Below are 26142 nucleotides of genomic sequence, written 5' to 3'. Positions count from 1 at the left end.
TGATGGACATATCTGAATAGAAACTTTTTGTGGCATCCCCTTTGGGAGAATAAAATAACCAAATGCATCCACACATTACTGACTCCCTCTCTCTTTCCCTCCCTAACGTTAGAGCCTTAAATTGAAACTACATGATCAGCATCCCCTTTATTACACATCTAACACACAGGATAAAGGGATGCTTTAGTCAGATTGCAGGGCTGTTGACTACACTGCATTCATTTTATCATGGTATACCTAACAAATGTGCAAAACTTGTGTATCCAATATAACAGTATTATGATTGATCCATCTACAGTTACAGTATAAATGGAGAAGGGAGTCAGGAAGAAAAGACAAGAAGGTGAACAAGAGGAAAAACAATGCCTTAGAAGCTGTGAGGCAATTCTCTATGTGGGTCAAGAACCAAAGGCATGGTAAGCAAGAGAGAAATAGAGTTGAAAGTGAAAATAGGAAAGAAAAAGGAGAAAGGTTGGTTTTGGGCCACATTTGAACAACAGGCGATTAAGACCTTTGATGTCAGTCTGCTGTACATAGCAGACACTATAGAATGATATAAAGTGACATATTTGCTGGGAGACAATGAATAAAAGAATCCCATATAAATACCTAAATTGAATTAAAAGAAATTCAACGTTACTAAAATTACAATAGTCAGCATTTAGTGCTAATTGTAGTTGTTATCTCAAATTACAGATCTGCAAATGACTGAAAGCCTCATTACTGTAGCACTCAAGTTAATTAACAGCGCATCATTTGACAGTGCATGTCAACCTATTGGTGTCAACATTGCAGCTGCCAGAGTGAATCTAAGCATGGGCCCTTATTAAATCTCTCTTGTAAGCCTGCTCGTGTTCATACCAATCTCTGTATGTTGGGCTAAGCTATGGCTGCAGGGAAATTATGGAAAGAGCCTGAGAGCAGAGGCACAAATACAGTTGTGCGAGAGCTGCGGGCGATGCGGTCAACATGTACAGCTTTTACATATAAACAACTCACATAGGAGGTCAAGGGTTTTGTCAGGGCTAATCTCTGTTCAATTCACGCTAAGCCCGAGAGTTGCACTGGACACATTTTAACACAACAGTCCAACAAATCTGATTCACCTTGAGGTCTTGCACAGCCAGGGCTGTTACTAGGTATTCTGAGGCTGCTTAAAGAGCATCAGTGTGGGCCCCTCTACCCTATTAATTGCCACCGTCAATGTTATTGTTTTTCAGTGTTCTTAATGGTGCCTGGTGTAATACACCCAATTGGTTTCCTTTTTTACGATTAACCACTTAACAAGTCATTATGTATTATTGTCTTATTGTCATTTCACTAATTTGCAACACGTTTTTTTTACACGTCAGATTGCAATACGTGTCGAACAAATAGGTAGTGGGTATTTTATTGTATTTAACAATCAAGCACTGATATGTATAAAAAACAAACAAAAAAAAACAAGTGGCCCAGTTCAAGATAGTACACAGGTAAATATGTAGCATTTACCTTAAATGTGCAAGTAAAACAAAAAGCACATGCTATGAAACATAACAAGGCTCATCTAATCTCAGTTAAGATTTACACTGAGTTTAAAAAATGTAGCATATATTTTTCTATTATACAATTGAATGATCCTATGTGGACTGGGTCGCAGTCGAAGGCGAATGCCTCGGCAACCCGGTCCTCCGTTGCCAAATCTGGTTGTCGGGACATGGAATGTCACCTCTCCGGTGGGAAAGGAGCCTGAGTTTGTGCATGAGGTCGAGAGATACCGTCTAGATATAGTTGGGTTCACCTCAACGCACAGCATAGGCTCTGGAACCAAACTCCTTGCACTGATATCTGGTACAAAAATACCACTGTCTTCATGTGATGGCACGGTTACAGAGAGCATATTAACTGTTTATGTCTGGACACCGCCCACCGAACAGGTGTGTCTTTTAATAACTCTTGATTATTCTGGGAACATGACTAAACAATTCAACATGATACAAAATGCTCAGCCATCAATTTATAGAGGAATGGCAGCTGCCTCACAAGGAAGGGGGGGAATCATCAGACGAAAATGTGAGTGTGTTACCTAAAACCTCTTCTAGATTAGGAGAACATAGAGGGATAAAAAGAGTATATGTGAGTGGGTTAAGCAATTATCAGATAGACAGAAAAACGCAAAGGAAGTTGAATAAAGAGCAAAAACATGGAAAAATAAAGCCAATTGAAGTAAGTCCAACCAGTGACCTTCTGAAACTTCCTGTAAAATAAGAAATAGTGAAACATAATCACAGCAACAACAGAAACGCACACATATTCACACACACACACACTCCATCTCCATCAGTAAGAGTTGTCCACTGACAGTCCCCGCTAGTCAGTTGGCACACACCGTGGCTTTCGATACAGCATGTAGGAAACATTGTGGGCAGATTTTAAAGACGTAAACAATTACTGCCTACAGTGACTTTAAACCATGCTCTCCAGGCATCATGCAGTACTGATATCTAAACAATTTAAAAGATGAATTAGTGAATGCTACCAAGCAAATCAATACAGCCTCAATGCTAGCTAAAACAGCAATTTCCTGGGTCCAAAAAACCCTGTTATGCCACCATGCGCAGAAAGGGGGCGCCAACACCAGCTACTTTTTGTGGAAGACACCCGTAACACAGCAGGGCATGCTGGGGGAATGGGCATGAGTGCCAAAGCAAATGGAAAGCTAGTGCACAATCAAAAAGGAGATAAGGAAGAAAACGCTTCTTTAAAAAGAGTGCAGGGGAACAGCAATTTTCTCACAGCAGAAAATGATTGTCTTTAAACTAATCTAAAAGCTGTATTAGAGGAACACATTGTAGTTGCTCTTTCCATCTCAGCTTTGCAATATATCTGCAGAATTCATTAGTCCTTTAGAAAACAAGGTGGAAAATTAAAATTTAATAATTCAGCACAGACTGAATCGCAGACATCTGTGGGCACCAAGTTTACACAAAGAGCACTGGGGAGGTCTTTAACACAATGACCAACACTGAGAGTACTAATTTGTACAATGCAGAGGCACTAGACAATAACTGCAGCCAAAATAACCCGGCCATGACGGACATTCTCTTCATTATAAAGTAATGACGCCTTAATCTGACTGACCTGCACCAAGCCAAAGCATTATGTAGGTAATGTTAATGTAGCTCATTAGATAATAAATAATACAGTATACCATCTAGGATTTCTTAGAAGCACTTGGATGAACCTCACATTCAGTTCTGAACAATAATTGTGCATCTAACTGCTTAAATGAACAAATATGTGTTTGGGTAATGGGCATAGTGTCCTATTAAACGATGATGAACTGATAAGGCAGCGGTTCTTCATCCATCCAATTACATAATTGTAATATTATGATAATTTATAATCATCAGTGGGCCATCATAAGAGTTATTGAAGCAAAAATATGGACAATTGAGTAAAACTAATTCGCTAACTACTTAACTGTTCCCCTGCACTTACAGTAGTGAGTATACACGCCGTCCACATTACAAGGAAGAAGAGTAGGTATTGACTACAAAGTGCAGCATTTCATTCAGGTGCACACATGCCGCTCAGCACACACCCCATACCTGCCAGAAGTCCTGAAGAGGGGGAGGGACAGAAGCACGGAGGGCGAGGGCGACAGAAGAAGCAAGGAAGAAAAGGGGCAGGGAGTTTGTAGGTGGGTAATGGGGGTCAGCAGATGGAATTATTGGGGATTGGGGGTCAAGACAGACAAGGTGGAAATTGGGTTTGAGGATGATGGTTATTCACAAGGAGGGGAAGAGAGAGAAAATGGAGGGATTACTTGTTATGAGAATGAGAGAGGGCCGACAACAGCATGATAGAACGGTAATGGTAACATTGGATCACAATGTTAGATTGTGGCAGCAACAGGACACCCACATGAACACAGTGGGTGGAGTAAATGACATACACATCGACAAAACTGGTTAAGTAAACCCAAGCAATCCCGTTAATATTTTTAAATTAACACTGTTCTTCATAAAGGGAAATAAAACACAAGGTGAGTCAGCATACACTTTAGTTGTTCATAGCCACACAGGGTGTGTTGTGTTTGCTTTACATATAGGCTGAACCTGGAAGAAATGAGCGATAACCAGACAGGAGGAAATGTCCAGGGGCAAATACTATCTATACATACTTACCTTCACATACTTCCATTCTAAAAGGAAGAAAAGTATTGTACTCAGCCTTTACCAATTGATACGGGGGTATTGTATGAGCTTTTGCTGTCCTCTATGCCAACCTTTAGCTAAATCCTAGCTCAAAAGTTTCCTTCACTCTGCAGCTACAACGCTTCAGGAAACATCTATGCTGAATGTGATTCTAGGCAAAAAAAAAAACCCACAACAAAAACACAGGGGGTGGTCACAGTCTATGCCGGCAGTAACATTTCAGAGCTCAATGCCGTATCAGACAAATCCACATGGACATAAATGTGGCTAGCAAATAAAGGGAACACATAGCATGGGAAAAGGAACAACAGAGGCATAACAAGTATATTGTTTATGGTTAGTGTGGTAATTTGGTAAATATTACAGGATGGGAACCACAGAATGTTCCTTTTGATTAGAGAATATTTCAAGCTCTAATATGATTATGTTTGTATTTTCATAATGACAACTAAAATGTACAAGGAATGTAGAGTAGTAATGTAGACCACATAACACCACAAAAAAGAATTTCAAAGTTATGATTAATCTGCCTCTTAATCACAAAGACATCCAATTCTTACCTTTCCATCATAGCGTTTCACAATAAACTGATCAAGGCCAAGACCTGAAAAGCAGAAGGGCAAATACGTTGAGATATGAGAAGAGGCGCACTAGTTACACAACATGATGTATTGTAGCATGACGCACAGCAAATGGCAATGCTATTACTCCAACTCTGAAGATCACCGACAAGTGCAAGGGAATAATAATAGTCATCAACAACCCATTTCCATGTTACACATTCTTTGAAAGAATCATCTGCAGTCAGATCCAACACATACGGTCGTTAGTCTTTTACACTCTGTTGTCTCTGAATACAGTTCTAGACCCTGCAAGAACTTGCTTTTTTTTGCTTTTTAAATAAATAAATACACTTAGTTTCATCTAAACATCAGAACCCTCACACCTACATTCCACACTCCTTTGCTGTGTGAAATGACATTATGTAACAAGAGTGTTCACTGCACTTTTTTTGGGAATTGTGCCTATCATTCACAATCCTTTATGTAAGATAAAAACACATGTTTTTTTAATGCACTCTAACTAGTAAATACATGCAGGAAAAAGTCCTCTTACAAGGGAGCCTATGGGAGTCTTTTGCACGTTGTGCAGTCCATTAATCGTTTTTTATCGATTATTATATTTTCATGATCCTGCGAAGCCATAATCGAAATCAAAATTCAAATAATTGTTCAGCCCTAGTTTCTCCTATTTCCATACATTTTCATAAAGTCCAAGTGTGTGCTAGTATTTGTGGAGCAGAATGTGTGTGTGTGCGTGTGTGTGTGTGTGTAAAGGGGAGGCTATACTTTTGGAATAAAATGAAATCTGCAAAATACAGAATAGAGGTGGCAATAAAACTAATTGCATGCATGTACTGTGACACCAGTATTGTCTGTTTTAATTAGAGGCAGGGATGGCAAGAACAAAATATTAGTATTTTAGTTCCTTCATCACCACTTTCCTAAATTTGATCATCTAATCAAATAAAGGATTCCAATCTACATCACGATATACTGTATATTGCAGGCTCCTGCAATAACCATATACATTACAATACATTATTAGGCATATAAATTATATTAGAAGCATATTAAAACAAGTTACAAAAGGCTCCTAATTCAGCTGCTAATATATGCAGTAACATATTGTGTCAACTACTATTAATATACTTGCTAATTAGCTGTTAATAGCTGGTTAATTTCTGCTGTAACATGGTTATATCTATGTTTCTGTTAAAATATAATAAGTACTTATTTTACTGTTTGGATACTTTACATTAGTTTATGGCAATACACAAATTTGGGTATCGATCCAATAGCAAGTCACAGGGACAGTGTTGGTTATAACAACGCTGATACTGATACTTGAAATTTTCAAGATCATTGAATGATAACATTTTTTATCACAATAATAATCAGACAAAACATAGGATGGTGGTGTAACAATATTAAATTAAATATTTAAATAACTTCCTACTATTGACTCTGTATTGAATCCTTTAGGTTTTGCCCTTGAAGTCTTTCTGTTTCCAGGGACTTATTTCCTAAGTATGTAAACAATAACGACAAAAGATTATTGGATTGTAAAAAAAAAAAAAAAATCCATCTAGCCACTGTATTATGGACCATATAATGATCATTTACTGGGTATTGTTATTGTCATTATTTGTATTAATCTTCCCTCCTTTGTTTACATTCAAGAGCTCTAGCTTGCGGTTAGCATATCATCCTTGGTGTATAGTGTGGCATGTTTAGCTATTCCTCGTCCTCCAGGAATGAATCTTGTATGATAATTACATATCAGCTTTAGAGTCTTTATCATCAATGTCAGGAGAGTGTCACCTTGTGTCATCACTAACTGATAGTAGAGCAAAGAGGTAGAAAGTGATAATGATACTTGTAAAAACCAATTTATTTGCCACCATGGAGGTGAGGACATCTGACTTAGATGTGGCTTTGCACTGTGGAGGGACGTGAGCCGCGAACGAGAATAGTAAGTTGAGTCGAGGATGCGTTCGGTCACTTGTCGCTATCAAATTTGCAGGACCCATCGTAAATGTACCATCGACAAGCATTATCACTATGTAACGATACAATTAAAAGCATTATCTGCTTAATTTATCTAATTTATATTGTATATTGTCTATATCGCGCCACCCTAGCACACACAAATACAATTATATCCTGCTGAGAGTTCTAAGGTTTTAACCGAACACTTAAAAAGTTCAAGAAAATGGCAGCTGAACCATCAGGAGAATAACTTCATGTTTGAGACATTAAAATAGTAGAAGGAAGAGAAGATGGCCAAAGATGCTCAAATGCGGCGTTATCATTTTGACCCAATCCTCCAAAGTACAACTGGTTAACTTGGTCTGTCTATACGGCCAAAGCGGAGTAGGAAAACATACAATCTGGGCAATGGTTCTAATTCTAATTCAGTGAAAAAATTCAGTTGTGATGGGGTGGATACGTGACTTACTCTCTGGCTGCTTCTCATTTGGCGTGATAGAGCGTATGAAGTCCTGTGGTGTCATGTAGACCTCAGTATCTCCATGCTCACCGATGATCTTCAATGTGGCAAAGTAGCGAAAAATCTTGTCTGGCGTTGAGTAAGCCCGTATTCTGTTTTCATACTCCATCACCTGCCAAACACAATGAGTCTTGTTTAGTACAGCGCTCCAACACACCTGGTTATGGATTATGGTGTTATGCATTTTTCAATGCCTTATGTATTGTCAGTTGGCAACCAGTTTGGCTCATCTTAAGTATCCTTATAAGCACTTTCCAAAGTACAACCATGGCAAATGATCCGTACAGAAAAAAAAAAATACTATAAATAAATACATTACTCAGTTAAAGTCATTAGTTGCATTAATATTTGTTCTGAGACAGCCACCTTCCTGCTTCCAACTGCAGTAGCATGGCAGACCACTTTTGACAAAGCAGCAGCTGTTTGGGACAAAGGCATTTATTCTATGTGACTGACTGAGTGGACTATTTAAACACTCTGTGGGCAACACAATGTAAGATTTGACTTTCTCAGGTTGTTAGCCACACTGATTTAATTTGAGGCATGAACAGATGTTGTGTTAAAAAACAATGAATACATGGCTCAGTGTTGTTTTAGCTTGTTAAGCTGGCATTGCTTCGCTTTGGGGATATCTCTGGCAGCGGGTCCATAGAAGAATCACTGTGAATAAGGAGTTATAGGACAGATATGACAGAAACTGAGAGAAAAGCTTGAGTAGCTATGTATTGGTTTGGATATATAAACTTGTATTGCTAAGTCGAAAACTGAGGCAGGCTTTTACATTAAAAGGTTCTATGTGCCAAAATTCAATGTAGTGCTACTGCCATCTATCATTTTCACAGCCATATCCGAAATCTGCGTTTGCATTTAGTGAACACCCGAACTATAATAGAAGCAAATAGGCACTCGGAGAGCACAGACCCCCGCCAGGCCTTAACCCCAACAGTAAAAAAGTCCTGAATCCAGATAGTGATCCTGATCAAACCCAAAACCTAATCACTTTCTCCACTTTGTCCTTTCCATCCTTACACTTTCCATCATTGTAACTGAGCTACTGTGTTGAACAATTTCCCTTGTGGATCATTAAAGTTTGTCTAAGTCTGTCTAAGTCTTAATCCATTTCTGATATTTCCTACAAGTTGAATCAAAACCCATCCATCCATCCATTTTCTACTGCTTGTCCCTTTTGGGGTCGCGGGGGGTGCTGGAGCCTATCTCAGCTGCATTAGGGCGGAAGGCGGGGTACAACCTGGACAAGTCACCACCTCATCGCTTCCATAACTTTTTGAACTATCTACAGTAAATTGGAATTAAATACATGGAGTGAAGCCTCTTATCATTCATCCAGTCTTTGGCTCTGCGGTGCAGCTAGCACAAAACGCACGCACGCACGCACGTACGCAGGCACGCACGCACGCACGCACGCACGCACGCACGCACGCACGCACGCACACACACACACACGCACGCACACGCACATGTGTGAACGTAAGGTAACAGAGTACAAATGATCCAGATCAGGCCCAAAATCCAATCACAAACACATTAAGTATTTAGAATGATTTTCAACACGTTTTTAAAAGGGCAAATCAACAGGTTGTTGTATATGTGCAGCAAAACTTTGAATAAAACATCAAACTGATCTTTAATAGTGACTAAATGCTTCATTCGACAACATGAGCGAGATGTCAAACCCAAGTGCAACCTGGTGAATACAATGATGCGGTTGTTCCCAAAAACACTTGGATCCAGACATTTCAGCAGAATCTTTTTGCACCATTTTATATTCTTACCATAAATCCGCTCAGACTTATTTCCAGACAATCAACAAACCGTAAACTAAACAAAGCAGATACATTCTTCTTCTTCTACAATACCTAATTAACCACACGGTTGTTTATGAAAAACAAGCTTTGTAAAATATTTCCTTAAAACATCCCTAATATGGCATATTGAACATTAATTTAGGAGGTTTGGATGAGTCATACTACATATGAATTAATCAGGAGAGAGTGGCTGAATAGCGCAATCCGTGTTAGTTATTGATTACCTTGCGGTCACGGAATCCAATGCGTGGCTTCTTTTTTTTCCCTTCGCCATTTTCATTCTTAGCCTCGTCATCACCACTGCTGGCCTCGACTGATTTCTCTGACTCAGACTCTGAATCCTTTACAAAATCCGCCTCTCCATCTTGCATCTCGGAGTGTCGCACTGACGGCCCTGCATCAGCATACGCTCTAGTTTTCAAGAACAGAAACATTGAAAGCAGATGAAAAAACTGTTGGAACTCATTATGTTATCTGGTGGTTAAATATAGCAATGTCTCTTTACACTGTAAGTACAGCAGAACTTGTGAGGTATGCTTGATCATCTTATGTAAATTAAAATGTACTTGTGATTTAGTAGGCGCTAAAATGATATGTTGTATCTTTGCTACGCTAAGCAGTATAACACGGCTAACTCCCATCTGCCATTTTTCTGTCATGACTGACAAATAGAAATACTAATGAATAACCAAGACAGTCTGGGGTAGGCTGAATAATAAGTTGGTTTAATGAGATACAAACAATGGCTGGGGTGAAGGCCTGGAAACAGTCTAAAACACCCCGTGGCATCATCCATCACGCTGGCTCATGCAGCATGGTTATTGTATCGCTATTGAGCTCTCATGTCAGCAGTTGAACAACCGCTCCACAACTTCACTTTGCCTTAAGGAAACATCAGCCTCCTGAGCAATGGAGAACATCAAAACAGTGCAACACCTTCAAGGCGGCAGCTGTTGACACAAATACAAATAATAATAATAATACATTACATTTCTGTAGTGATTTTCTAGAACCTCAAAGACTCAAAATAACAAATTAGAATGAAATAACATTGCTGTCATTAAATTATTCAATAAGCCACACATAACAACACACTCTTATTTAATAAACTCCTTATTGCCATTATTACATTACTATATTTACATAAAATATTAAATTTCTTGCCCTGTAAGTCTAATTTTGTTGTTTGGAAACAAAAAGATGCAAATAGAAAACGTTCAAACTGATTAAAAGTTAGTCATTATAGTTTTCTGAATAAACCATACCTTTTCCAGAGCAGCCCAGCACTTGCAGAAACACCAGTTACCCCGGCTAGAGCTGCCACCATTATCCTCTTTCGGCCAGATCCTCGAACTGTTCCATTTTGGTGGTAGCGCCTGGAGAAGTGTGCCACGCCAACCCATACAGCAGACAATGCCCGCAAGCGGAACATTCTGCGTGGAAGCAAAACGTTAAAGGTAAAGATACTTGCATTGCAGCCAATTTGATTTGATCCCTTAATTTGTTTGAAATTAAAAAGTTGAGAAGATTAAACTGTGTAATACTTTGTAATGGGAATGTCTCAATCAGCATCTTTGGCTTCAAATCCAATCAGATTTCGAGTTTGACGCATCTGACACCAAACGTGCTAATTTCCTCCTTGATAAGTAAATATTAAGGCATTTATGTTTTCTTATTACTTGTAATAAATGGAAATGGACATTTCGTATGTAAACTATATTGTCCAATCCAGTCTATGTCTAACAAAGCCAGTATGTTCGTGCAACGAATGCTTAGGAGCATGTGTAATGCTTAGTTAGCATACTAGCCCGGTCAATGACACATCGACATATAGGCTAACGAGGGAAATATGTGCCTGTTAGCCTGTATGTCGATGTGTCATCCAACTGACAGGGCAAAATATATTTTCGACAAATAAAACCTATGTGGATATGGGTAGTGTCAGTGCCTATTTCGTTCTCAATATGCTGAGGAAATGGGTTCCAACAATAGCACGGCTAATTGCGGTTTCTGGTACTGTATGTGCATCAAACACATATGGGGACGGTGGTATTTGCTTGGCACAATATAATTTACATGTAATGATTGTCTACTTTGTGTATTGACATGGTAGTAGGCCATATGATTTATGCGTAACGTGGGTTGGCTCATAGAATTGCACTCTGCACTGCACAGGTTGGATGCAACATGGAGTTATGCTGAACGAAATGTGGCGGTAATTTTAGTGTTGGCCTTGGCTTGCTATCAAAGTAGACCTATGCGATATATGATATATTATATATAATTATTTCGATGGTGGTCCGTGCGGTCAAACTACACATTTTAGCAGGGTAATGCCAACAATCTGTCCCGACTCCCGACAAAAATATTGCTGCGTAACTTTACAAATACATTTGGCTAATCGACATCAGGAAAATGTTGCATAATTGTTTAGTAAACCATCTTGCAAGAAGCATAAACAAGAGAAACCTACAGCGTAGGACTCGTCGATTGCCATTTGAAGTTCCTTGGAGTAGGATTTGGATTCGGCTGCGTATCCGGCAACCTCAATCATGGCGAGTGGGAGTGGACTACAGAATTTTGACCGTGATTGCAGTACCATTTCTGGCCACAATATTACATATGGCACCTTTAAATTTAGAATGTACTAGTATTGTTGTAAATCAGAAAAGGTATTAAATGTGTAGTATTGAATGTCACATACATTTTAGTAACAAAATAAAGGGACGCAATAACCAAACAAAAGCAAAAAAATCTATTGGCTCCCATTTAATCATTTGAGTTTTGCCCTCAAAGCATTTCTGTATCCAAAAACTTCCCCCTGGAGTTTGTTAACAATAACAAAACAGCTCAAAAATACTTAATAATAATAACAAGAAAAAGATAAATATCGATATAATTACTTTAGTATCGTTTATACACTGCTGCCATACTTGGTATCCACGGTATTGACATCTGGATCAAGTCCCTGTACTTTATGTTGATGCTTCAGCGGTTAGCTTCTTGTTTCGTCCTGCTAGGTGTGTGTGTGTGTATAGCACGTTTAGCCATTCCTTTTTCTCTAGTCCTCCAGTGACAATGGTGTTGTGTCAACTGAACTGAAAAGCAATTCAGCGTTATTGAATTTGTATCCAAGGGGTGACAGATTTTTACACTTAATACACCCAAATGTTTTTCTAGTCACACTGACAATGAGTTAGCATCCAGGCACACCTTGCACAAAATAGTCCGTTCCAATCTAGCCTGAACCAGTTTCAGAGTAGTTTACCAACACTGCTGGTAGTACATGAATTATCCACTCCATTTTATACTATTATAGTAAAGGTATCTAACATGACCTGCATTGCTGAGGTATACAATTACAATAGACTATCACTTAAGTGTAAAAAGATAACCCTATCAATGCAAAAAGAATGAAACACACCACCTTCACCTAACATGTATAGCACCATATCTTGTGGTAGCAGTCGACTTCGCCTTCTCCTCAGTTCGGGGTTGCCTTCTGTATGAGAAGGAGAAGCAGCTGTTTGGTCTTCCCCATGGCTATCAATGGCTGAATCCTGGCTCAACATTGCATCTTCTCCAGTTGGTATGCAACTTAATTTCAAAATATACTCATTAATGCATCTCTGTCGCTTGTCACAAATGTGTCTACTCCAATGTCCATCACCCCTGTCACTCTGCTCAACTTTAAAGTGCTCACTCACTCCAACATAAGAGCTTCCATAATCACATACACTGCCTCGTTGACGTTGTAGTTTCCGTGGAACACTACATTACCCACAACTCTTATATGTTGTTTAAATGTTTCTGTCATTTCATGGCGCCATACACGGATGGCAAGGAAGTAGTGCTGCTTTTCCTGCTGGTTTTGTAAAGCATTAAAATAAAAAGACGCTGTACTGTATGTATGACCATTTGTGCAGCCATTAAATGCTACAAGAGGACGACTGTCTTTCAAAGTACTCACTACTGGCTGCTTGGAGTAAAGTGTTTTGGCACATTGACTGTGTCTGAAATTGTCTGTGAGGTGAGTCGTGAAAAACATTTAATTCATACATTGGCCTGATTTTGACTTTATGATATGCTGTAGTGGTAAGATGTAGCTTGGTGTCCCATTTAATGAAGGTTGACATAAAAAATACATGCCTAGCAGTGTTTTGTGTGACACAGTGTGCAGAGCACAGTCCAAGTAGTCGTAAAATTTGACGCAGAGGCCTTGCTTTGAGTATGTGCGGACTCCGTTGCATTTATGTTCCGCTTGAGTATGTTTGCGCATCTACTCTGAACTAAGGATGTGGCAATGGATCGGCCGGTTACCTTTTAATAATGATCACAAACGCAGATCTCCTCTGGCTAACACTGTGTTTTTTTTTTAGTCTTTTGGCTGACAAGCTAGCAGCTGATATTGTATCTTCGTACACAGTGTGGCACTGCTCCCCTAAGATAATAATAGTAACATCCATTGCGAGAAAAAAACTGCATTTGTTAGTACCATTATCAAGAATAATTATCACTGTTACTTACCGAGAGCAAGCCAGGAGCGGGCATGCTAAAACTGTTCAACTAGCTTAAAACAACATCAAGAATCTTTATACATGAATTTTACGACGGGTTGGCAACCCCTGGTCTAGAGAGGATAACATAACAACAACTGTTTGTGTGTCAGCTTTGTCAGTCAGTACACGACAGGTAAGAGGATGGATTGATTCATAAAATTGTGGTGTTGACACTAAGGGTAGTATCAGTTTATGATCGATATTTCTATGTTTAAAATTTTTTTGTTGTTGTTTACAAATTGAGAGAATAATTCCAGAGACACAGGAGGCATGACAAATCCCTTAAGGGAACCTGCTTTGAACGCAAGTCTGTTTCACAAATCATGTAGTGTATGATTATTCCTCTATTCTCAAGTTTTTCTTGTGTTGCAAAATAAAGCCATTAAATAAAAATATAGTTATTCAGATTGTATGACATCATGTAAAATGAGGGCTTAAACTTTAAAGTGTTTTTGGTACTTTAATTGCCTTTTTTTTTTTTAAACAGAAGATTTTGGGTAGAATTTGGAATAGAACAACTTTAATGAATTTAAAATTTAGAGGGTCTACAGTAGAGATGATTTGGGTTGATATCTTCTAAATGCAAAGGTCACTGCACTGCAGTGATGTTGATAGGTTTTCAATGTAGTGATGTCCCTGGGACCCATATGTGGTGAGTTGAGTGTGTCCCCGGGAAATTCAATGGGTCCTGACTCCCCATTTAAAAAGATGTATTTATTTCTTATATTATTCTATTTCTTAAATTTTATTGAGTGCTAAACTTCTTTGATGGTGGTGTGATATGCTTATAATAAACAAATAAATTAATCTATGTTAAAAATGTATCTGAAATTAAACAAATAAAATTCCAAATCACACAGTGACATGACATATGACAAATCAATCAAATCAAACAGCATTTTTGTAGCAACATAAATAGCATCAAAATAATTTACTAAAATTCAAATCAAAACAAAATGGTGTCGCTAGGGCAGGGGTAGGGAACCTGTAGCTCTCGAGCCAGGTATGGCTCTTTTGATGACTGCATCTGGCTCTCAGATAAATCTTAGCTGGCATTGCTTAACACGATAAGTAATGAATAATTCCGCTGGTAATCAGTGTTCAAAATAACGTTCAAAATATAAAACATTGTCATGCATTTTAATCCATCCATCCGTTTTCTACCACACCTGTTCAAGAAGTCGCAATAATTTTATTTATTATTGGTTAGCTTCAGAAAAACAATGATATTAAAAAGAATAAGAGACTTATTATATTCTAAAAATGTTGGTCTTACTTAAAAATGCACGCATTTAGTTGTATTCAGTGTTAAAAAATATTATATGGCTCTCACGGAAATACATATTAAAGTATTTGGCTTTCATGGCTCTCTCAGGCAAAAAGGTTCCCAACCCCTGCTCTAGGGTCTGTAGTACCAAAATACAATTTAAAATGGGAGTAAAAATACAAAAAGTGCTGATTTTAACAAATAAACAAAACATTTTCATCATCATGACAGAGTTAATCAAGTATTTGTCACCAATATCTTCTCATCTGAACATCAACTAAATCAAATTAACTGAGCTAATCACTATGGCACTATTGTATTAGCACACAAATGATACATAACTAACATAATAAAAGAAGAAAAAACAAGATCTCTTTGGAAGCCCGATGTATACGCAGATGCCGTTTGGATTTAACAAATTGGCGGCTGACATTCAATGTAATTTTCAAAGAAGTTTATTGCTTGTATTCCGACATGTTACTTCTTCCCGGAAGTGAAAAACAGTGGTGGTCAACCAAGCTAAGATGGCAGTTGTACAGCAAGCAGCGTGCGAAGTATCGGAGTACAAAATAAATTTAAATCTTCCTGCAAAAAACAGATACGAGCAAAAATCTCACTATGCAATGGAAAAGATTCCTATACTTTAACAAAAAATGTTTTTATCGAGTGGTATCAAGGATTATACGTCGGTCGCGTTCTCAGGCATATCGTTTGTGCTCCAGACACCATTCTACACAACAAAACAGATGAAAACCTGTAAAAGCATGGCGGTCTATAACTTTGTTGTGTGTTGCTGGGTCAAGGAAATTAGTATTAAGATTCTGTCTCGTTTTTGCTAGGGTAAGGTTGCATTTCATGACTTAACTTTGCGTCGACTGCCATGTTTGTTTCTGTTGCACACGCCGCTTACGAGTAGTGTGTTTTCCCCGTCTTTATAAAAATATAACTACTATAGATGTCAACATTGTGTATGTGCTGAAAGATTCATTAGTGATTGCTGCCTTTGGTAAAAGCCTAACTCTTTTAGATTTTGCTCACATTGGCTGTCTTTTATTTAGACTGGCCGAGTTAGTGCTTTTCGAAACATTCAAAGCAAACATGGGTTTAAGAAATACAAATAATATTAAAATATGCTACTTAAATTAGAAACAACAACCGTTTAAAGTATATCAAACAAACCTTTAACAAAGTGATCACTGCAAACTCAAGTATTCTTCGACTCTGCTCCCTTGGACTGGAGTGTGAGCTGTATGCTTTTCTTGTCCTTATTTTGTAAAATCTTGCACTCTTACGCCCTTTTTGATTACCTCTCGAGGAACTCTGAAAAAACGTTTAGCCTTTTCGCGATTTGAACAATTCGAACAGCTGAAAACAACATAAGCATAGGACATTTTTTTCTTTGAGAAAGGCTAAATGGCACCCAGTAACCATTGAGAACATATGTAGCTTGACCACCACACATATTTAATGGGAGGGACGTGAGCGTGACGTGATGCCACTAAAATCCAAGCGGCCGCAGACCTACTCTAAGTCGCGCCTACTGTAAGTCGGCCCACAAGGGTGATGACAACGGAAGTGAACCGTGTTTTAAAAACATGCCCATGGTGGCGCTGTCAACGCGAGAGTGGACACTTGATCCAAATGCAACACACGATTTGTTGGTATGATTTCAGTAGTTGAATGTATTGCTTTTTCGGCTGTTTATATACAACCCTAACCAAAACCCTAACCAAAAACCTAACTCTAACCATAACATTAATTTATTTTCCGCAGTATTTTATTTTATTTGAGTTATTTTCTCATTTCCGTGTTACGTATTGTCTCTCCAGCTTCACTTCCGTTTAAGACACGCTTTACTTCTGTTGTCGTCACCCCTGTGGGCACGTGGTAAAGTGAACAGGACTTAGAGTGGGGGCGAGTAGTTCTGCGCGGCCGCAGCTAGATATACTTGAATTTCCATCACCACCAACGTTAAAACATAATCGACACGAATGAGCATAGCATAGAGCAGTGGAAACGTGTCTTTTTTTACTATGAATTTCATACTTTTAATAGCTGAAATAAAATCAGCTTTGACAAAGGCAGCACGGTGGAGCAGGGGTTAGTGCATGTGCCTCACATAGGTTTTATCCCTGTGCTCTGGATCTTTCTGTGTGGAGTTTGCATGTTCTCTCCGTGACTGTGTGGGTTTCCTCCGGGTACTCCGGCTTCCTCCCACCTCCAAACACATGCACCTGGGGATATGTTGATTGGCAACACTAAACTATGTGTGAGTGTGAATGTTGTCGGTCTACCTTGTAGACTGTCTTCTGTCTGTCTGTGTGGCAACTTGTCCAGGGTGTACCCCGCCTACCGCCTGAATGCAGCTGAGATAGGCTCCAGCTCCCCCCGCGACCCCAAAAAGGACAAGCAATAAAAAATGGAAGGATGGATGGTGACAAGCTAGTTGGTAGCGGCTAAATTATCATGTTGCGATACTTTGTACAAGGGATAACGTCTGTGCCGAGTAGATGCGCAGAGGGTTGAAACAGCACTTGTCCGGTCTGCTTTACTGTGATTAAACACGAGTTGTTTAATGTTCACAATGTGTCGTTTTTCATTGGAAAAATGAGGTACGTCCCCAGAACGCATTAATATTGAATTTAGTGCGTCCTTTCAGATTTTACCGAGCAACATCACTGCAATGTATCATGTTTCTTTTCGGTTTATGCTTAATGCAGTGAATATATCATTTTGGGGCATTCGTCTTGTGAAATGTTGCCATTTACTGTTCCTTTACTCCTCAATTTCTTAAAGGTAAAAAAATAATGATGTTATAACAGTAATGTTGTCTTGTCCTTCCTTATAAAAATGGTATCGCCTCTAACTAAGGCTATGTCTACACTAAGCCGTATAACCCCTTAAACGAAAAATTATTTAGCCTAAGCCCCGTTTCAGCCACACTAAACTATCGTTTAAGGTCCCCCTCCTTGGATAGTTTTTTACATGGGTAAGTGCGCCGTGTATTTCAATCAATCAATCAATGTTTATTTATATAGCCCTAAATCACAAGTGTCTCAAAGAGCTTGAATCTCCGGCTCTTAGCTTTGTATAGGTCTCATTGATCGTTTACAAACGGAGTTCGGAGAGGAAGTGACGCCAGAAAGACCGCGCCCCACATAGGAAGTGACGTCAGAATGAACGCGCCTCAGCCAGCTTCATAATAAAGCGGTTTCGTAACTCGGAGGTAACCACTGGAAATATGAAGGCGAGTCATCCAGACATGTCCGTGTTTCTCCTTCCGTCTATACAGACGCTTGTGGAAATCACACATGAATACCTTAAGAGAAAGCGATTGCAGCTATTTTGGATACAACACTTCTCAGACGGCAAGAGAACTTTCGAATGTCCAGGTCAGCTGTGATTCTACTTACCGAAAAACTTTGTCCATTTGTCGAAGGAGAGTCAACGAGAATGCGAGCTCCCTCGGATGCAATAAAAAAAGGTAGCGCGTGCTTTGTATTACCTGGCCGTCGTGGGAAGACTACGGAAAACGGTGAATGCTTTTGGACTGGCAAAGCAGACTGTATCAGTTATTGTCCGCCATGTATGTCGCGGACACAACGTCTACGTCCAGAGTATATAAAGTCACCAAAAACGAATGGACAATGAAGGTGAAGGCAAAAGAGTGAGTAATGTCCTGACCAGATATCTAGATCCCGAGATTGATTGTTGTAAAATGTTCTTTATCACATTGTCTACTTTCACGTGTTTATTAAATATTTGATTAATTTATGAGGTGGGATTCACTACAATACAGCCCCACCGCACACTGGATTCCAGTTAATTGAAATACCACAACACTGGATATTGTTCAGATAAGTTCAATTTAAGAACTTGCAACACTGGAGGTGACTATGACGTGCGCATTTTCCGCGCTTTTGATTGATTGATTGAGACTTTTATTAGTGAATTGCACAGTACAGTACATATTCCGTACAATTGACCACTAAATGGTAACACCCGAATAAGTTTTTCAACTTGTTTAAGTCGGGGTCCACGTTAATCAATTCATGGTATGCGTGTGTGGACATGGATAAGGTTAGGTGGGATTTACCCTGGATAACCTTATCCGGCTTAGTGTAAACAGGGCCTAAATGAGCCAGCCCCGTGTATACATCCACCACTTCACAGTGAATAGCTTTATCAAAAGAAAGCAGGCTTCGCTACAGCACTTAAAATGATGCTGAGTCAGATACTGACCGTGAAGGGGTTTGTAACATGTCGTTAAGTGTATGAAATGGTAAATACAGACTGCATGCATGTGCTTTGCAGTGGCTATTTTTGAAAAGTATCATGGAAACACGTGAGTCATTGGTTGAGACCTGTTAACAAACGATAAACTATAAAAATCAGAATGGATGTAATGAAGGAACATAGTAACCACAGTAACAGACATTGAGGAAAACAGTTCAAAACAAGCAGGGTTCATGTCCAAAATGTCTTTCAGCTCCTCATACTTTCCTCCCATTTCCATGACGAAAAAGGGAGCCAAGAAATGCATGGTCATTAACATTAGTATTTTATTTAGCTTGGTTTACTGCAAAAAACGGTTTGGGACGTGTGGCTCGAATAGAATAGAATATTACCGTATATAGATTTGATGCGATGTTCAGCTAAGGCTAGATAGCTGAGTGCTAACAGCTAACGTTAGGTAGCCCACGGCTGCCGTTTCACTGTACCCGATTCTAAAACATATCTGGTTCGGAAAAGACAAGGTTACTTACGTGAATGACAACACAAACACCAGCCAGGAAGAAAGAAAATGTGCTCGGAGTGAGTCTATATCACATGAACGTATGCAACAGCGATGGAGCAGCACTCAGCTCAGTTCCGTGTTGACAGCGACCTGCCAAGCAGGGGGCGGGGCTTCAATTTCCTGGCGACGCCCCACGTACAGTTTATATTCTGGGACGCACTTATTGTAAAGTAAAGATGAATTTTTTTTTTAGGGCTGTCAAATGATTATTATTTTTTGTTTTTTTGTACTACAATTATTGTATCGGTATTCATACAATATTTCTTTTTTATTCTCTTTAAAAAAAAAAAGCATGCTACATGCTAACACTGTGCTGTTTTGGGTGCCAACATTAATTAAATGGATTTCGATTCATTACAAAGAGCGACATTAATTGGAAATACAAGTTAAAGGGGTCATATTATGATTTTTTTTTTCTATATATAAAACATTTCCTTGTGGTCTAGACCAGTGGTCCCCAACCCCCGGGCCGCGGCCCGGTACCGGTCCGCGGACCGATAGGTACCGGGCCGCACAAGAAATAAAAAAAAAAATATATATATATTTTTTTAAAATTAAATCAACATAAAAAACACAATATATACATTATATATCAATATAGATCAATACAGTCTGCAGGGATACAGTCCGTAAGCACACACGATTGTATTTCTTTATGTAAAAAATAATTTTTTTTTTTTTTTTTTTTTTTTTTTTTTTTTTTAAAATACCCCCCACGGACCGGGGAGCACAATCATGTGTGCTTACGGACTGTATCCCTGCAGACTGTATTGATCTATATTAATATATATTGTAGGAACCAGAAATATTAATAACATAATGATTTAATTAAACAATTTTATTTTTATTTTTAAAATGTTTTTAATTTAATTTCTTGTGCGGCCCGGTACCAATCGATCCACGGACCGATGGTTGGGGACCACTGGTCCACTGGTCTACATCATGGGTGTCAAACTCATTTTAGATCAGGGGTCACATGGAGAAAAATCTACTCCCAAGTGGGCCGGACTGGTAAAATCACGGCACGGTAACTTAAAAATAAAGACAACTTCAGATTGTTTTCTTTGTTTAAAAATAGAACAAGCACATTCTGAAAGTGTACAAATCATAATGTTGTTTTTTTTTTTTTTACACTTACATGTTGCCGTTAATAGTATTCTACCTTTATTTCTTGTTATTTATATTTTCAGAATAAATTATGTGATAATGTTCATCAGTCAACTCGTTAATTTTCTTCTTTTTTTGTCCTGTCCAGCTTCTCAGGCAAATCATATAGTTGATGTAGATGCCCATATCGACTGTTCAGATTTCCTTTACAAAAGAGAAGTGCAAGATACTTCTCTTGATGCCTTATTTGTATTTGACTTTATTAAATGTATTTATATTATCATTTGGTGCAGCCGGGCCGTAGCAGGAGGGGATAGAAAGAGAAAAAAAAGGAAGACAGAGAGGGAAATTGTGGGGACAAGAGGGGGATAAGACAGAGAGACAAAAACAACAACAGCAAACACAACAATAACAACAACAACAACAATAGAGCAACATCAGCAAATACGATAAGTACAAATATGATGGTAAAAGTGATAGCAAAGAAGCAGTTAGCGAGATAAATAATAATACAGAAACGACAATGAGCATTATTACACTACAGAAATACAAATACCAATAGAAATAGCGCTATTGATCATGAACAATACCAATAATTTACCTCTATTATCAACAATACAGTTGTTCAAATGCAACAATACATATACGTGATGATAACTAGAGATACAAAAAAATGCAAAAAAATGGAGGGGGAAAAAGAGAAGCAACCTATATTAACCTTGTAGATTGTTATTGGTGTTAATTTTCAATCTATCAAGATACAAAAATAATACCAAAATCAAATTGCAGGATGTTATTTTTGTAGTTTGCTCATTTTCCTCAACTGGTGCACTAATTTTTTTTTGTATGTGTAGCATAATCTACAAAGATACAAATAATTGCATTTGAACAGCAGTTTCTTTCATTCAAAAATTTAGGCTCATTTTTATACTTAGCAAACTCATCCTGTGGGCCGGATAAACCCTGTTTGCGGGCCTGATCCGGCCCGCAAACTGTTTATGGTGACGTTTTGGTCCAAATTTTGCACAGATGTTGTTTTAGAGTCTCTAAATTAAAGACCATTTTCAAATTGCCATATAAATGTCTCTTCAAAAAGTGCTGTTTTGTGGGCGGTGTTTCCACACCGTCAGCCATGTTGTAGTTTTTAGTGCTTTCATATTGAGTTTAGACAGATGTAAGTTAGAACCATACACTACTTGTTATGAGAAATGGCAACAGCAGAGGATTTTAGCATGCATGTGCATGTATGACCCAGTCTGCCCCACAACAAGTGGATACAAATTAAGGAACTTATTAAAAACAACTTTGGACTACAACTAGATAAAACTGCCAGACTCGCACAAAGCTCTGCGAGTAAACCTACATGGAGATATCCGCTGACGTAACTAAGGCACAATATGTCACTAATGTCTCAAATTCCGAACGGCTCGTTTGGAGCAAGTCTGGAAGAAGACAAGATTGTTTTATAAATATCTCCACCATGCTTCCATTGTTTGATTTTTTATTTGGGGAATATATGGGGATCCCAAATAGACAAATACAGGTACCAACAGATAATAAGTTGTTGGTTTTACATAATAGGACACCTTTAAATTGGAACTGCACTTATTTGGGAATTTTGCCTATCGTTCACAATCATTGTCAAAGACATGACGACGGATGTAACTTTTTAATGCATTCTAGATATTAAATAATTGCGATCAAAAGTCCCCTTACAATGGGGCCTATGGGAGCCCCTCTATTCTGCGAAGCGCTCAAAAAACATCCAAACACTTCCATTAAGGTTTGTATACATGATGTAAGTATAAATGTATTGTAGTAATGGGCACATGTATATCTTATTTATTTAATTTTTATGTATTTTGATCATTTTTGTAGAGATATCCGCTGACGTAACTAAGGCACAATATGTCACTAATGTCTCAAATTCCGAACGGCTCGTTTGGAGCAAGTCTGGAAGAAGACAAGATTGTTTTATAAATATCTCCACCATGCTTCCATTGTTTGATTTTTTATTTGGGGAATATATGGGGATCCCAAATAGACAAATACAGGTACCAACAGATAATAAGTTGTTGGTTTTACATAATAGGACACCTTTAAATTGGAACTGCACTTATTTGGGAATTTTGCCTATCGTTCACAATCATTATCAAAGACATGACGACGGATGTAACTTTTTAATGCATTCTAGATATTAAATAATTGCGATCAAAAGTCCCCTTACAATGGGGCCTATGGGAGCCCCTCTATTCTGCCAAGCGCTCAAAAAACATCCAAACACTTCCATTAAGGTTTGTATACATGATGTAAGTATAAATGTATTGTAGTAATGGGCACATGTATATCTTATTTATTTAATTTTTATGTATTTTGATCATTTTAAGATACGCGGCGCATTAATTTCAAAAACGCATCACGCCGTTTACTCTTTTTTTGACAACAGGACTGATCACTACTCACTGCAGACTTCATGAGAGCCATAATAAAACATTACTTACAGTACACGGTCCGCTGTCATTAGAATGTCGACTGCTAGGATGTTCATATATTTCTATTTAGATGAAGAATGACTCATAATCCTCGCAAAGAAAAAGGAGGGTGGAATGGAATCAATTGCTTTTTGTGTCGTTCTAGCCATTTCCATGTCTAAATTGGCTGTCAAAGTGTACCAATTTGTCGGAACATGTCCCCATCCTTCTACTATGCAGGTGAGGAGCATGATTTATGGTCTACAATATAGTTTGACAAGTAAGGAAGCGAGGAAGTAGCTGCTCAGTGGATCATGTCAGCATTGGCACGCAAGCTCGTGATCACTGCGCTACTATAAATAGTTTGTCTGCGTTAGCGCTTATAACAACAATATCACTAATACTTTGTTAATATTCAAGTCACAAAATGTAAATGGAGAATTGTTGGTGCTGTTTTTTATTGGGTTTTATGGGCGGAATAGAGGACCTACCATTGGCTGTATTGTAAGTGGACTTTTACTCAGGTTTATTTACAAGTTAGAATGCAAAAAAATAAATAAAAATACATCCGTCGTCACATCTTTCATAATGATTGTGAACAATGGGCAAAATTCCCCAAAAGGTGTAGTTCCCCTCGAAGAGCTCGGCCATTGAATAAATTAAGTGCGTAATTTGAGGTACTATTGTAAAAATCTTTTGAATACTGTATCTAGTACCGTATTTTTCGGAGTATAAGTCGCACCGCAGCATAAGTCGCACCTGCCGAAAATGCATAATAAAGAAGGAAAAAAAACATATATAAGTCGCACTGGAGTATAAGTCGCATTTTTGGGGGAAATCTATTTGATAAAACCCAACACCAAGAATAGACATTTGAAAGGCAATTTTAAATAAATAAAGAATAGTGAACAACAGGCTGAATAAGTGTACGACTGTACGCTATATGACGCACAAAAAAAACAACTGAGAACGTGCCTGGTATGTTAACGTAACATATTATGGTAAGAGTCATTCAAATAACTATAACATATAGAACATGCTATACGTTTACCAAACAATCTGTCACTCCTAATTGCTAAATCCGATGAAATCTTATATGTCTAGTCTCTTACGTGAATGAGCTAAATAATATTATTTGATATTTTACGGTAATGTGTTAATAATTTCACACATAAGTCGCTCCTGAGTATAAGTCGCACCCCCGGCCAAACTATGAAAAAAACTGCGACTTATAGTCCGAAAAATACGGTACTTGAAAATTATTCGCCCACCTATGATACACTTTAACTTTGTACTTGTCCAATGTAATAGACGCCATCTATCAGATACAACATTAATTACGTTTCCATGCACTAAATTAGTCAGATTTCTCAACTAGTTTGTTTTTTGTATTTCCGCACCTACTCGTGATGTCCAAGTGTCCGTGCACACTCTTTAATGCGACTATTGGTCATACGCCTCCTGTACACCGAAGGGCGCTTATTTCATTTCAGCATGGAAAAAAAGTATTGCTTTTCCGGTTGACCTATGACGTCACACTAGGCATTGCGGATCCTTACAACTTGTTTTAAGTGATGTCCGCTGTAATATTGGCACAGATGACAAATATTACATCTGTAATGGCTATGCTGATGTTAAACAGCAGACAGCATCAAGAAATTATCTGGGATTGCGATACAAACATGACGCTACTACCAAGAATATATCGGAGCGGATGCAGGTCCATGGCAAAGAAGGAGAAGTGGAAGGAATTTTTGGACACAGAATCATGGAAACAAAACTTTTGAGTGTCTCAGACATTATTCAAAAGGCTTTGTAGATTCATTGAATGCGTTTTAAATCTGAAGGAAAAGACAGTTCGTGCCACGACTGATACTGTTCCAGATTAAGTTTGCTATTGTTCTGGACTATCTTGCCAGTTGTGCGGAAAGTCAATCTGTATGGAGTGCACAAATGCAGCGTGAAGAGGTTTGTGTCTACGCTTTATTATTCGCCTTTAGTATATCTGCTTCATTATCTTTCATCTCATTCATATTTTGTTCGAGACCCCGAATTAAGTCGGCATCTTACATTTTCTTCGCTACCTTCTTAAATAAATCTCTGTTCCTTTTTTGTAGCATAGATGCATTTCAAAATGTTCTGTTCTTTCAATCTTTGAAGCAAATAAAAAGTCTCATTTTCATTACAATTGTTGCAATGTTTTTATTGAATAATATCTGCTTCCAGGTTGTATCCCGTGCGTTGAGACTGGCGCATGCGCCATACAAAGGGTCCTGTCCATCCTCAAGAGATCTGGGGCCGTACTTATCAAGCTTCTTAGAATTACTCCTAAGAAGTCTGCTAAGAGTTGACTTAAGAGTAAATAAATTCTTCGCTGAAAGCTGCACTTAAAAGTTAGTTATCAAGCGTCTTACTCACACTTTCAGCGAAGTGTAGGACTGAATCTTAAGTGTCACACTCAGGGCTGAATTACGACATTACTATGTGCCGTAAACGGAATTTTAGGTCACGTCATTTCTGTGTCCATAGAAATGACCAATCACGGAAGGGAATCCGTTGTCTAAGAATAAATAAATATCTTGCAAATATTTAAGTGGACAATGGGAGTGTATATTTTGACAATAAACTACAAAATAATACAAAACAAACCTACCGCTCCCTCTCTTGTATGGCCCACACACTCACTGACGTCACTCACCTCACGGCCACACACATACGCTACTGTCATAACATTTTCTTTCCAATTCATTAATTAGGCAACTAATTTGAAACTGGTGTGGGTGGCTCTATATATACTAGCCCACTGCAGCCACATGCAGAAATCAACATGGAATCGAAAAGTT

The 26142-nt window shown here is 38.4% G+C and overlaps 1 protein-coding gene across 2 annotated transcripts in view; it reads right to left on the bottom strand.

The window, feature by feature from the left end:
- Positions 1-19824, bottom strand: part of micu1 (mitochondrial calcium uptake 1) — a 34019-nt gene extending 14195 nt beyond the window's left edge. For both annotated transcript variants that reach the window (XM_062058422.1, XM_062058424.1), the window contains exons 1-5: positions 19690-19824; positions 10363-10530; positions 9322-9508; positions 7221-7383; positions 4760-4803 (exon numbers count right to left, since the gene is read on the bottom strand). In XM_062058422.1, coding sequence (XP_061914406.1) covers positions 4760-4803; positions 7221-7383; positions 9322-9508; positions 10363-10529 — 561 coding nt within the window. In that variant the 5' untranslated portion in view covers position 10530; positions 19690-19824. The remainder of the gene's footprint in view (positions 1-4759; positions 4804-7220; positions 7384-9321; positions 9509-10362; positions 10531-19689) is intronic.
- Positions 19825-26142: the final 6318 nt, after the last annotated feature.

Source organism: Entelurus aequoreus, linkage group LG09, assembly GCF_033978785.1.
Source record: "Entelurus aequoreus isolate RoL-2023_Sb linkage group LG09, RoL_Eaeq_v1.1, whole genome shotgun sequence".
Lineage (NCBI taxonomy): Eukaryota > Metazoa > Chordata > Actinopteri > Syngnathiformes > Syngnathidae > Entelurus > Entelurus aequoreus.
This window is presented reverse-complemented; position numbering and strand designations above follow the sequence as displayed.